Source organism: Pantherophis guttatus, chromosome 15 (assembly GCF_059756535.1).
Source record: "Pantherophis guttatus breed Tessera chromosome 15, ASM5975653v1, whole genome shotgun sequence".
Classification (NCBI taxonomy): domain Eukaryota; kingdom Metazoa; phylum Chordata; class Lepidosauria; order Squamata; family Colubridae; genus Pantherophis; species Pantherophis guttatus.
In genome coordinates, this window is record NC_142077.1 from 11,192,752 (window position 1) to 11,207,060 (window position 14,309).

Here is a 14,309-nt window from a genome sequence, read left to right on the forward strand (position 1 = left end):
AGCGAAAGGGGAGGGGAGTTTGCAGGAGTCAATTAGTTCACTTAATTGGTTCGTGACTCTCCGAGACTCTTTGCCAAGGTTTGAAGATATCGGCTTGGCAGCTCTCCAAGCCATATAAAGTCTGTGACTGTAAATTCTCCCTTGAAAGACTTTGCTGAGTGTGAATGAGTCAATAGGCCGAGCTGGCACATGAGAGGACACCTATCTGTGGTCCTCTCAGGCTCCGCCTGATATTTTTTCCCCCGTTTTCCTCCTCTAAACATTAGGTGCGTCTTACGGAGCGAAAAATACGGTACATGGGAACTGAAGTCCAATGCACCTGCAAAGCAGACTGGGAGACAGTTGAAGCGAGCCTGCATGTTCGGAAGCACTCTACCTTTGAATATCATATCATGGAGACGAAAAGAGAATTGGTTATAACGCCATTTTTTTTTTTTAAACATTCCAATAAGCTGTTAAAATGTCTCTGGGGATGAGAATGCTGGTTTCTGAATATCAAATAAAATAAAAATGCGACAAAGCTTAAACGCTGGGGGAAAAATAAATCAAGAACGGCGATAAAGAGTCACAATGACAGAGATCGGGGTGGGGACGGGACCCCAAAGACATAAAGGAGGAATTTTATTGTGTTTTTTTTTTTTTTTTAAGAGAAGGACCATGGTTATAGAATACAAGTGCTCAAACCAAAATTAAAAAATATATATATCTAGCACATTCTCTGCCCGGGAATGTTTTGAAACATTATTAAAAACAAAAATGTTATGCACACAAAATTCGTTCCCCCCGAGATTCGGATCACATTGACGAGGGACAGTGCAATTGGAAATCAAGATATTTATAAGAGCTTAGAAACCAAAGAAATGCCCTGTGTGTGCTTCTCCCTCTGGAATGGATATTAATACTGTTGAAGGGACGAGAGACCAGAAATAATGAGAATTCCAAGACTCTCCCAGCATCCATGAAAATCCCAAGACATGAATTCTGAGGGGCCTATCGATCCGGAACGGAAGTGGGTCTAGCCAAATTTGGCGTGCGAATGTTAAATAAATAAAGAGTTTTCTGGGGAAGGCGAGAAAAACCTCTTCATTACTGTAAGACAGAAGACAATTCTCAACACAATTCGTGGAACGCAGGAGCGATTAGTGTCATTTTACGGGAATCGCTGTCCCTTCAATCAATTCTATGATTTTTAAGCCGTGACTCATAAGACAGAGAAGCCCTCCCGCATCTCTTTACAAACCTGAAAGGTGTTAACCGCGTAATTGGAATCTTTAAATCTTTTGATTATAATGCACACAGTAACAACACGCACACATTTCAACACCTGGGAGAAAAGAGACAGTGGTCATTCTGGATGATGAAGCGAGAACCTGCTAACCAACGGGGCACCCACTTTTGACAATGGACTGTAGGGTCGCCTGAATTTCTAGGGCTACCTTTACATGTTTTAAATGAAAAAATATTATTATTCCCAGCCTATTAAGATGTCAATTGCTTAGCAAATTGTAAGCCGCCCTGAGTCTCCGGAGAAGGGCGGCCTATAAATCAAAGTTAAAAAAAATAATAAAAATTATTGGGTATACAGATGAACCCAGCTGAGAATCCAAGTTTTTTTTTACGCTCTAATATTTTCAAGCTTCTAGAAATGAGAAAGGAAGTTATAACTGGCCAGCAATCATACAAAACTGCCCCAAAAATATTAGCTTGGGATTTTTTTCCCCTCATCCACTTTTAAAGCATTGAAGTAGATATCGAATAAATTATTTTTGTTTTCCTTTCTCTCTCTCTCTCTCTCACTCTCTTATTCTCTCTTGTGAATTCTGGAATTCCCAAAGAACAAAACAACTTTAGCTTCCTGGGAAAATAAAAATATTGGTCTGTTTCACAAACACACGGAGATGCAGATAAAATAGTCGTTTATAGCCCGCGCTTTAGAATAAAAATGCCCGTTGGCCCAGGACAACAAAGTAAAAAAAAGAAAAGAAAACCCCAGACAGGATAATTTTGGTCTTGTGAAAATTCAAGTTGCAAAAGGAACGTTGGACGGGCTGATGCCGTGTAAGACAGGCCCACGGAGAGTCGCTAACAGGACCTGTTCGAACCAGAAATGGTTATAAAGAGGGCAGGGGAAGGTAACACCTTGGAAAAGGAAAATGACTTATATATATATATATATTTTAAGGTCAAGAGCAGGAGGGGGCAAAGGAGGAGGTGCAATCTCGCTTGGGTTGAGAATGGAGCAAAGAAACATTAGGAAGGGGGGAGGGGGGAAAAAGATAAAACTGAGTATTCTGGAGAGGTGAACCAAAAAAAAAAAAAAAAAAAAACCTTGCAAAAGCATTCCTGTCTTGAGTAGACAAAACCGGTATTCAAAAATTGGACTTCCGCTCGGCGCCCAGACCGCGTCTCTCCAAAATAGGTTAGAGATAAATCTTATTACTGGAAAGTGGAAGGAGAAAACACACACACACACACACACAAACACACTGGATGGGAGACTTAAATTAGCATCGGAGCACATCCAAAATTTCGCCTGTGCAAAAAAAAAAAAAAAATTTGTAGTCTAAGTCTAAGAAAATCGAATTATTTTGCTGCCGGATTGCATCGGCGGGCAAAAAATAAGCAAGGAATCGTTACGTTTGGTCAACCCTTTACAAAATCCGGCAGTTCCAGATTGCAACCAGCTGCGGCTCCTGCCCCGCTGGGAAATTGGAGAGGATTTGACCAAATTTTGAGTGAATGAGCCCCCCCACTCCCCCCCCACAACATGGGTGCTCCTCTTCTTTAGCGGAGAACTGAGGGAATGGGGTGGGGGGGCAGCTGCATGGATTAAGTCGTCTAACCAGAGGGGGGGAAGGAAGAATGAAAAGAGCTGGGCCCAGGTCCCCTCTTCCTTCCAAAACATCGACGACTGTGCTTTATCAAGGCTGTATCAGCTCTCTTCCATGCCTCAATTTCTGCTTTCCCTTGAAAAAGAGATTTATGCAAAGGTTAAACACACACACACACACCAAGCTACAAAGACAGGAGTCTGCCGGAATCACAAGAGCCAGTGAGATGAGGCTTGTTAGAAAGGACTCAGCCGGTCACAGCCGGCTCAAGGCTTTGTGTGAGCCAGCCGGCGGCAGGATGGAAAAGCTCTTGAATGCAGCCGCTGCAAACATTCCGCGCCCCCCCCCCCCCATCCGAGATCCATTCCGGTCCTACCTGGGTATCCCTCGTAACTATTAAAGGTGTCCTCCCTTGCCTGCCACCCCGCAACCCCCCCACCCTGGTTGGAAATTACAGCCCTTTACAGCAAAAACCAGATTTGTTGAAGGTAACAAACAAACCGGGGGGGGGGGAGGGAGAAGGAGTGCCAGGAGGGTCATGCCAGGGCAAGGGAAACTTCTACCACCCGCAGAGAACAAAGGTGTTGGTTACCAACTATGTACCCCGAGAGGAGAGGAGAAGTTATTTGGGGACATCTCTGCAGGTCGCCCTTGCACGCAAGGCTCTCGGGATTTCGGAGAATTGGGAGAGAACAGTCCTTCCCAGCCAAAAACAGAGGAAGGGGTGGGGGGGCAATTGTCAGATGGCAAGAAAGGAAACACTGGACAGGATGAGGAAAGTAGTGGAGGGGAGAGAGAGAAGCTGGAAAACAGCATGCAAAATTGAAGAGAGAACATCACGGTTTGGTCCCGCCAGACAATATATTCCGCCCCGCCCCGCAAAAAAATCTTGGTTCCCTTCTGCACATTGAGAATCACTTAACAACGAACTGGCTCTGCGTCAGATTTTTTTAAAAAAAAAAAAAGAGGGGGAGGCTCAGTTTGAAGCTCGGCACCCAAAGGAGGCGAACGTGCTCGAAATCCGGGGTTCAACAGCTCCCCCGTTCTAGCGACAGCAGCTCCGATGCTTTAAAAGTCCAACCACTCTGGATTCCTCACTCTTGCAAAGTTTTGGAGGGGATCCCAAGGGAGGATCCGGAGAACCGAGGACTCGATCTGAATCTCTCCCCCACCTCCCCAAAGCGGGAGACATCCTTGACGCCCGGTGGGGGTTGATCTCAGAAAGACGTCAACGAAAGTGAAAGATGGAGAGAGGTGCGAAGAGCAGAAAGTTAAAAGCCCCATTCAGAAAATCGTTGTTGTTGTCCCGTTCCAATTAAGATGGATAACCTTAATTAAACCGAAAAGCAGGTGGCTAAAGTTTGAAGTGAAGATAACGGTGTCCCAATCGGCCCAAAAGAGGGAAGTCTGCAAGATTTGCAAAAATTTCAGCAAGGTAAAGAGGAAAAAAAATGACATTTTCTCTCTCTCTCTCTGGAATAAGGTAGAGATATAATCCTTTCAGGTGTCTGCAGGGTTGAGCGACGAAGCACTGGGATGGTTTGACCCGCAATCCATGGAGAAGCGCGTGGCTGCTAGAACAAGAAGACGACAGCCAGCTCTCCAGATTTCCCCACGTATTATGCTTTTTTCCCCCTCCTAGCCTGAAGGATGTACAGTTTTTACGGCTCCGAAAGAGGGGCAACGACGACGGGCTCGTTTTGTTGACTAAAGTGCACACGGTGGGCCCAGGAATCCCTAGGAGGAGGAGGAGGAGGAAGAGAGGGGGTCTCAGGAGGTGGAAAAGGCGGGAGACGAGGTTTAGATGGTGTGGTAATGCTGGCGCAGCCTGGCCTGGAGGAATTCGTGGGTCAAGTTGTGTCGAGTAATAATGCCCACAATCTGGAAGGGGGGGAGGGGGAGGAGAGAGAGAGAGGGAAAAAAAGCAAGTGAATTTGTCAAGCATGAAAGCAAAAAAAACCAACAACAGCAGAATCGCCAGAGGGGTCGGCTTTTCTGAATCGGGCTAGGGACGTCTTTCCAGCATTGCATTCTGGTTTCACTCTGTCTCACCCTGAATGGTGCTCCCTCTGCACAGGGGTGCGATTGTAACATTTTAGCAACCGGTTTGCTGCCCGATTGCTGGGTGGGTGTGGCCTACTCGGCCTCCTGCACCACGGTGGGGGGTAGGGGGGCGGTTTTGCCCTCCCTAGGCTCCGGAGGCTTTCCTTGAGCCTCCAGGAGGGCGAAAACGGCCTCCCCCGGGCACCAGAGGCCGGAAACGGGCCCGCTTCCAGACTTCCAGGAGGCCCATTTTTCGCCCTCCCAGAGCCTCCGCGCAGGCCCTGCACTTACACTGCATCCAAAACGGGCCGCATGGAGACTCCTGGGAGGGGTTGGATGGGGAGAGCCAGTCCTTGTAACTACCGGTTTGGTGAACCAGAACCCCTGCCTCTGCAGCTTTGGAGAGTATTCCTTTCCCAGCAACCTTTCCCTAAATTAGTGGGCAGGTGGTTTGTCTGAATTCGGCTTTACAAGGAAATCGTAATCCTGTTTCAGAAGCACTGCCCTCAGGAATGGGACAAGGGAAGCTGAACCCATGAAATCGGTGCAAGAAACCCACATTCCCAGCAGGAAAACCCCATCCCAATACTCTTCTCCTTCCAAAAAAAAACTTATTTTGAAATTTCAAAGCATGATCTTCCCTCAAACTGAAAGCAGAGCTGGAAGGGAAGCGAATTCTGCCGTCCAGCAATGTTCCTCCCATCTTAGAATTAGCCTAACACTAATTTCCCCTTCTGAGTAAAGACTCTAAAGCAGGGGTGGAGACTTTAAGGCATTTGGGCTTCAACTTGGCTGGGGAATTCGGGGAGTTGAAATCCACGACCCTGAAAATTGCCAAGGTTGGACCCTCCTGCTCTAAAGTTGCCTTTGCAGCAAGTTCAACAAGTGGTTTCAGGAACAGACCCACAAGCCGATGATATTTCTTCCTAGGTCATCTGAGAGCTTCAGTGCCATTTGTGGGCCTGCAGCGACATCTAGTGGTGAAACCTCAACTTTTCACCTTGGCTCAACTTTTAAGCAACTGCAAATTACAAATCGGATCAGAAACGAGGAAAGTTTTCTCCAAAGATCCCGCAGACAGACTCACCTCCCCGACGGCATTCACCACCGGCAAGTGCCTCAGCCCCATCGTCCGGAAGAGGTTGAAGACTTGGGAAATGTGAGCATTAGGCGAGATGGTGAAGGGAGAAGGGTTCATGTAAGGCGTGACGTCCTGTTGGGAAGAAAAAAAGCTCGACTTTCAGTTCAAATTTTTATTACCGTATTTTTCGGACTAAAAGGCGCACCTAGATTTAGAGGCGGAAAACAAAAAAAAGTTTTTGGCCCTCCTTTTTTTGGGCCTTTTCCATTTTTTTTGGGGGGGGGGACTGTTTCCGAGGCTTTTTCCAGCACATTTTCGAGGCTTTTTTTGGTCCATTTTTGCAGCTTTTTTCGGCCCGTTTTCGAGGCTTTTGGGGGGTCGTTTTCGAGGCTTTTTTGGCTCATTTTTGGGGCTTTTTTGGCCCTTTTTTGAGGCTTTTGGGGGGCCGTTTTTGAGGCTTTTTGGCCTGTTTTCAAGGCTTTTTTGGCCTATTTTTTAGGCTTTTTGGTACCGTTTTTGAGGTTTTTTTTGTGCTGTTTTTGAGGCTTTTTTCAGCCTGTTTTCCAAGGCTTTTTTGCCTGTTTTTTCCGAAAAAACGGGCCAAAAAAAAGCCTCAAAACAGGCCAAAAAAGCTTTGTAAACAGGCCCAAAAAAGACTCAAAAATGGGCCAAGAGAGGCCTGAAAAAGGCAGGAAAAAAAGGTCTGAAAACAGGGCATGCGGAGGCCAAAAAAATGGCTAGTGAGTGGGTGGGGCTTCAGCAATATTCAGTCTATAAGACCCACAGACATTTTTGCCCCATTTTGGGAGACAAAAAAGTGTGTCTTAATAGTCCAAAAAATATGGTAGTTTATCAAAATATAAAATTTAGAAATGCGAAGAGAAATGAACATGCTTTTCTTTTTCTTTTCTCCTTTTCCCTACACCTTTTCCTCTCTTATTTTCCCTTTATTTTTTCAAAAGACTGTGACGTTCATAGAGGAATTTATTTAGGTGAACAAAATGCCCCCAAAGTCTGCATTATAAGTCTCTAACCATTTGTCCTCTGTAGCCGGTTCTGGATAGGTAACCTCCAAAAACAAACACAGAGGTATGGAAAAGAGTCTAGAAACAGTCCAAGATTTGCGGAAGTGCCTTTTCTAGGAAACAAGGTAGAAACCGCACAACTGCAAGGAGAAGGCCTTACCACAATCATGCGTGGATTCAGTAGTGTGAGATCTAAGTCATGGATGTCCGGATAGCGTGGGTAATCTTCTGACATATCTGCATACGAGAGACGAGGCTGGTTGGCACTCTAAGAAGGGACGAAACAAGAAGAAATAGAGACACCACTTTTCTAACGCACTAAAAAAACATCCTAAGAAGGTTTCTGCTTGGGAAAAAAAACACACCCAATTGGGGCATTAAAGCAAGAATCTCTCCTCTCCCAGAAAAATCTGCTGGATTATCATCTATTTAGACAACCCGGTCACTTCTTTGTCGGAACTCACTGATTGATTCTCTGCGTAGCAGACTCCTCGGACAAGTAAAGTGACCAGCTGTGAGCGCAGGATCAGGCCGTGGAAAGTCAGAGGCCGGAAGCGTTCCTCCATCGTCCACTCCTCACTGGGGGACTGGTCTGGATACAGATTGGGATACGGAGTGTATCTAGAAGGAACCATACAGCTTTGTTATGGATGGATGGATGATGTAATGGAAGGATTGAAGGAAGGGGAGGTTGGATGGATGGATGGATGGAAGGAAGATAGGTAGAGATATGATGGAAGGGGAAGTGGGATGGATGGATGTAATTGGTGGATGGATGGATGATATAATGGAAGGACTGAAGGAAGGGATATAATTGAAGGAAGGGGAGATGGGATGGATATGATGGAAGGAAGAGGAGATGGGATGGAAGGGAGGGAGGAAGGGAGGGAGGGAGAGATGTGATTGAGGGGAGGTGGGATGGATATGATGGAAGGAAGATGGGATGGAAGGAAGGAAGGGAGGGACAGATGTAATTGAGGGGAGGTGGGATGGATGGATAGAAAGAATGAAGAAAGGAAGGAAGTGATGTGATGTGATGGAAGGGGAGGTGGGATGATATGATGGAAGGAAGAGGAGATGGAATGGAAGGAAGGGAGGGAAGCAGAGATGTGATGGAATGGGAGGTGGGATGGAAGGATGGATGTGATGGAAGGAAGGGGAAGGATGGGATGGATGGATAGAAAGAATGAAGAAAGGAAGGAAGTGATGTGATGGAAGGAGAGGTGGGATGGATGGATGTGATGGAAGGAAGGGGAAGGATGGGATGGGATGGATGGATGGATGGATGGATGGAATGAAGAAAGGAAGGAAGTGATGTGATGGGAGGTGGGACGGATATGATGGAAGGAGGAGGAGATGGGATGGAAGGAAGGGAGGGAGGGAAGGAAGCAGAGATATGATTGAGGGGAGGTGGGATGGAGGGAAGTAATGGAAGGAAGGGGAGGTGGGATGGATGGATAGAAGGAATAAAGTGATGGAAGGGAGGGGAGGTGGGATGGATGGATGGATGTGATGGAAGGAACGGGAAGGATGGGATGGATTGCGTTTATCAGTTTCTGAGACATGTCCACATTTCTTCCTTACACAGTCAAGGAAGAGCTTTAAAGCAGCTTAAGCAAATAAGGATCCATGAAAATCAAAAATCAGCTGGTCTTTAAGTGCCAAACTCTTTTGATATATAAGAAGGGATCTACTAATCCTGCTGGATGCGGTGGCCTCTCCACCCAGGCAGCCAAGGGTTTGCGCACCTCATGACGCAAAGCACCCCCCTTCCCCACACTCACTTCCGCTCCAACATCTGCTGCAGCATGTCCTCCGTCTCCGGAGGCTCCTCAGCCGCGTTGTGGTCATCGCACACATTTCTCAACTCGCTGGAGGGATACGACTTCATGGACTGGCTACGTTTGCGCTGCTCGGCCGCCCGAGTGAGGATGCTGGATTTCTGAAACAGGGAAAGCGGGACGCCGTTTACCCAAGGATCATTTCGGGAGGGGGGGGGAACATCCAGGATTGTTTCATGCGAGTCAGCCCCTCAGAATCAAGAACAAGATTCACCTGTCTATTCCAGGGGTGGGTTCTAAATTTTTTTACTACTGGTTCTGTGGGCGTGGCTTATTTTGTGGGCGTGGCTTGATGGCCATGTGACAATTCTTTAGGATTTAGCAGAAGTACTGGTCTACCAGGCTTTTAACTGCTTGCAGAGCTGTACCGGTCTACTCATTTGTTTTTCGAGTGTACTGGTCTACCACCACACTGCCTTTTAACACTGATCAGCTGTAGGGCGGCCCTTTGAAGCCCCGCGGCAAGAGTTTAAACAGTTTTTTTCCTTCCAGCCGATCAGCTGGGACTCGGAGGCAGCGAATAGATTGGGGGCGGGGCCAAATAAAAGGTAAGAATAACGCGGGGGGAGGGGAGGGCCCAGCTCCCGAACAAAGAGAACCAGTTCGGTGACGTCATATCGTCACCGCTACCGGCTCGGCCGAACCGGGAGGAACCCACCACTGGTCTATTCTAAACACACTGCGGCCATTTTAATTCCCATTAAGTCTAAAAAAAGATTTAAAAAACGACTCCATATTGACTGGCACAACCAGTCTGCAAACAGCACAGAGGGGTTTACTACTAGATTTTTCTAGAGATTTTTTTTTCCTCCAATTTCTCAGTTGAGCCTGTAGATCTGATATCCCGTCAGAACAGAATACTTAACTTTCCAGGCTTGGAATCTCAATTTAAGCAAGCCGCTGCTGAAATCCTCTTTCAACTGATGTTAAACAGGCAACATTCATGCATGACTGACTTGAGCAAATTCTTCAGAACTGGGACATCCCTCTGAAAGGTGGGCTATCAAACTCAAGGCCTGGAGGCTGGATTCGGCCCGCTGGGCGCTTAGATCTGGCCCGCAGAGCTGCCCTGCCAACAGCAAGGGACCAGCCTGTGGTGCCTCTGCCAGCAGTCCCCCCCCCCCAGCTCTGTTTTTGCTGGCAGAGGGCTTCAAGAGGCTGTCATGGCCAAAATGGGGAGGGAGGGGCCGCTTGCACCCCCCCCGGGCTCCGTTTTCACTGTCAAAGGGCTAGCAAAACAAACTAAAAGCAAAACAAAACAAAAGGAGAAATGTTTCCCCTTTTGCCTTTGAGCATGGAAGAAGGGACAGGAAAGGAGAAAGGGACAGAGGAAACACAAAGATGGGAAGATGGGAAGAAGGCAGGAAAAAGAAGGAAAGAGGGGAGGGAAGAAGGAAGGAGAATGAAGAGGGAAGGAAAAAGAGAAGAGAAGAGAAGACAAGAGAAGAGAAGAAAGGAAGGAAGGAAGGAAGGAAGGATATAATGAGAGGGAGGGAGGGTCTGAGGGAAGTCCTGCCTTAGCACTTGGCCACCACAGGTACCCCCAGAACACGAGTACCGTTGAGCTGGCCATGAAAACACAACCCTGATATGGCCCTCAGTGAAATCGAGTTTGACACCCCTGCTCCAGTTACGTCTCCTAAGCTCACAATGTCAGTGCATACTAATACACACAAAGCATAAAACTAAAGAGACCGATTTGCTGAAAGCTGAGCAACGGAGTCGATAATCATTATTTGCCGCGGTTCCTCCTCCAGAGGAACAAGGAAGTCACCGATCAAAATGCTCACCTTGAATTTAATATTGTTGCTGATAAGCTGGTCCCACTTCATAAATTCTTTCTCGTAGGCCCGGTTCTCGGTCACCACCGGGAAGGCATGATGGACCGTGGTGCGGAGAATGCTGACCAGGGACTGGATCCGGGTGTGTGGGTAGACGTACATCAGGTTGGGCTCCATGATGTCACTCGCTCTGAGCCTTTGGGCGACAGAAAAGTTGGGGTGAAATCAAAAGCAAGCGAGCTTTGGAAATAGCCAGGCAAGTTTGAGTCGTAGACAATATGGCTTTAATTTAGGGAAATCAGAACTGGATGAAATATTGACAGGAACAGATGAGAAAATGATTAAGAAATGATATAATTATTTTTTGCATATTAGACTAGAGCAACTGTGCAACTGTGGCCCTTTTACAACCTCTGGACTTCAACCCCCAGAATTCCTGAGACAGCTTGGCTGTCTCAGGAATTTTGGGAGTTGAAGTCCAGAGGTTGTAAAAGGGCCACAATTGCCCACCCCTGGACTAGAGGATGAAGAAGTAAAAGAAACAATGATAGCATGGGCAAAGAATTTTGGATACACCATAGAATTGGACAAATGGCAACAACTTTGGGAAAGAAACTATAAATTAACAATGGCAACAGCTTATAAAGAAAATTTCTATAAGATGTTTTATAGATGGCATATGCCATCAGAAAGATTAGCTAAGATGTTTAAAGATAAATCAGCTAAGTGTTGGAAATGTTACTAGTTGCCAGGATCATATTATCATATGTGGTGGTAGTTGTGTAAAGAAGCAAAACATTATTGGGTGAAAATACAAATATGGTTAGAGGGAATGTTGCAGCAACATAGAGTTAAAACCAGAGATACTCTTATTGGGAATTTTATCAGAGAATTACAGTAAAGAAGATACATATTTGATTATTCATATAATAACAGCGGCTAGAATTGTATTTGCATAAAATTGGAAAGCAGAGAAAATCCCGTTGGAAGGAGAAATTATAAAGAAAATTTTAGAATGTGCAGAAATGAATAGATTAACATTGAGAATAAAAGAGAAAGAGGAGTCGATGTATTTCAAGACATGGGAAAAATTTTATGATTGGTTAGAAAGGAAAAATGAATAAGGGTATAGAGATAAAATAGATACAGAACAGATGGGAGAAAACAATTAAAAAAATAGATACTCAGATGATGCCAAGTAAAAGGAGAAATGGGGGGGGGTAAAAGGGGAAAAAAAGTGAGATATTATAAAAACGTACACAAATGATGAAATAAAAATAAATATTAACTGAATAAGAAATTGAAATGAGAATAAAGATAATTAGAAAATCGGGGCTGCTCGAATGCCACTTTAGATTGAACTAAAAAGGGAAACAACAAGTTTGTTGTTCGGCCTAGCCTAAATGGTTTTTAATTGGGATTTTAAATTTTATGGATTTGGGGGTTTTAAATTGGGAAGCTAATGATTTAATTCTTTTTTTAATTATCTTAACTTTTGTATTTGTATGTTTTTTAATTTTGGCTGTTCACCACCCTGAGTCCCCTCTGGGAGAAGGGCGGTATACAAAATAAATAAATAATAAATAAATAAATAAATAAATAAATAAATGAATGAATGAATGAATGAATGAATGAATGAATGAATGAATGAATGAATGAATAAATAAATAAATAAATAAATAAATAAATCTGGCAGATATTCCCAGCCTTAAGATCGGCCGACATTACTTGTCCATCTCTGCTTTGACTTCCCACTCCAGCAGAGGGACCGCACGCAAGGCCACGTAGATGTCGTAAATCCCTTTGTTGAAGAGGTCACCTGTCCACTTGGCCACCTGCAAACAGAAGGGGGACAGGCAAGAGTTGGTTCTTTCCAGAGGTGGAGTTTCACATAATTTTACCACTGGTTCCCCGCACACCAAAAATATGGGTGCACGCACGGGGCCTTTTGTGCATGTGCTTTATAATAATAATAACAACTTTTATTTACGGTCACAGACCAAAATACAAATATAATTGCAAAAGAACGTGGGGAAATCATAAACAGCTGGCTACCAGAAGCCTTGGCTGAGAGGAATTGCATCGTTCTCCTCTAATAGTTACAGCGCTTAAAAAAAATTTAGAAACCTGAAAAGTAATGTGTGAGGGGGAGCCATCTTCTATACAATGTAAGGTCAAATTACTAGCATTGGATCCAGAGAGATCTGTTTCTAAGAGAGACAGTAATTTAGTCCTGCCTGCGTTATACATAGGGCAGTATAGAAAATCAATCAATCAATCAATCAATAAAAGAACATGCTCCACAATTTCGACCTCAGCTCTATCACAGGGGCATAATCACTCACTTATCAGGAGCCTCTTAAATTGTCCGTCCAACAATGCTGAGGGCAAGATGTTGAAACGAGCAAGGGAGAAGACTCTTCTATACTTAGGGACGGTTAAAGTGTAAAAATATGAGGCCACCCTTAGTCCGTAATTGTTAAATTGGCTGAAGATCAGAGGGGAGCAGGTTTTATTAGCTCTAGCTCTTAGATATTGCAAGTCTATGTCCTCAAGCCGTTGGACTACGTTGGCTTTTTAAAAAATGCTCTGCCGATCAGGCAACTCAGCTGGGATTGTCAGAGCCTTTTGAAAGCATTTTTTTTACAACCTCTTCACCGAAGAGGTTGTAGAAAAAATGGTTTTAAAAGTAAAAAAATTTGGGGGGGGCCCACGCCCACCCAGTCACATTACCCCCCCCAAGCCACGCCCACAGAACCGGTAGTAACAAATTTTAGATTTCACCACTGCCCCCCGCTTATTAAGAATAAGACCTGGTGTCTATTATACATATGAGAGGGTCTTATTTTCGGGGAAATGTTGACGATGCTGACTTGTCACCATCCCCAACATCCGGGAGGACTTTCCAGGCCCCCGACTCACCATCAGGGTGATCATGATGGGCAACCCGTACGTGATCTCGTTGGTGGACTCGATCAGGATTACGGTGAGGCTGATTGTCATGCGGACTACCCCGCCCAGGAAGGCGGCCGCTCCGATCAACGCAAAGGTGCCGGAGTAGACGTGATCCAGGCCAATGTAGCTGGGAGAGAAGGAGGGAGGGAGGAAGGAAGAGCGTTACGAGGAGGTCTTCGGAGCCAAAGGGGAGCGAGGGCTAAGGCTCTGCCCGGGGGAAAAGCAAACCCACGAAAGCTGAAGAGGGCACCTTTCCAGGAGGTTGGCCACCAGGCGTCCGTAAGAGGCCCCGCAGAGCAGCGATGGGACAAAAAGGCCGCTGGGCACAGAAATCCCGTAAGTCCAGCAGGAGAGCAAGAAGTAGAGAAGGAAAAAGAGAGAGAGGGTGACAGGGCTGAAAGTACCTGGAAAACAGGAAGAGAAACAGGAAAGGGAGTTGAGGAGCAGCTGAAGACAAAAGCCAAGTCCATCCAGCACCTCCTAAGCATGGAGGGACCGTCTCTCCCCACTGGGGTTGGACCGTACCACCAGGAGGCCTGCTAGGGGTCCTGTCAGCCCGATTATTCTGGCTGGCCGGGTCCAGGAGGAGGACCTTTCTCTGCTGTGGCTCCTGCCTTCTGGAACACCTAGCCCCTCTCCCCCACACCGCTGATGTGAGGTTGGCCTGTCCTATCTTTTCATACAGGTCTAAAGACATGGCTGTGTCAGTCACTTTGGGGGCCCAGTTGGGGGGGGGATCAGCGCAATGGAGA

The 14,309-nt window shown here is 45.9% G+C and overlaps 1 protein-coding gene across 1 annotated transcript in view; it reads right to left on the reverse strand.

Moving 5' to 3' along the window:
• Positions 1–580: 580 nt before the first annotated feature.
• The window catches only part of CLCN6 (Cl-/H+ antiporter 6), a 39,856-nt gene continuing 26,127 nt past the window's right edge, over positions 581–14,309 (reverse strand). The window contains exons 15-23 of the mRNA XM_034407752.3: positions 13,808–13,961; positions 13,525–13,684; positions 12,331–12,437; positions 10,612–10,798; positions 8,765–8,922; positions 7,445–7,601; positions 7,141–7,248; positions 5,962–6,087; positions 581–4,712 (exon numbers count right to left, since the gene is read on the reverse strand). Of these exons, the coding sequence (XP_034263643.1) occupies positions 4,632–4,712; positions 5,962–6,087; positions 7,141–7,248; positions 7,445–7,601; positions 8,765–8,922; positions 10,612–10,798; positions 12,331–12,437; positions 13,525–13,684; positions 13,808–13,961 (1,238 nt within the window). The 3' untranslated portion in view covers positions 581–4,631. The remainder of the gene's footprint in view (positions 4,713–5,961; positions 6,088–7,140; positions 7,249–7,444; positions 7,602–8,764; positions 8,923–10,611; positions 10,799–12,330; positions 12,438–13,524; positions 13,685–13,807; positions 13,962–14,309) is intronic.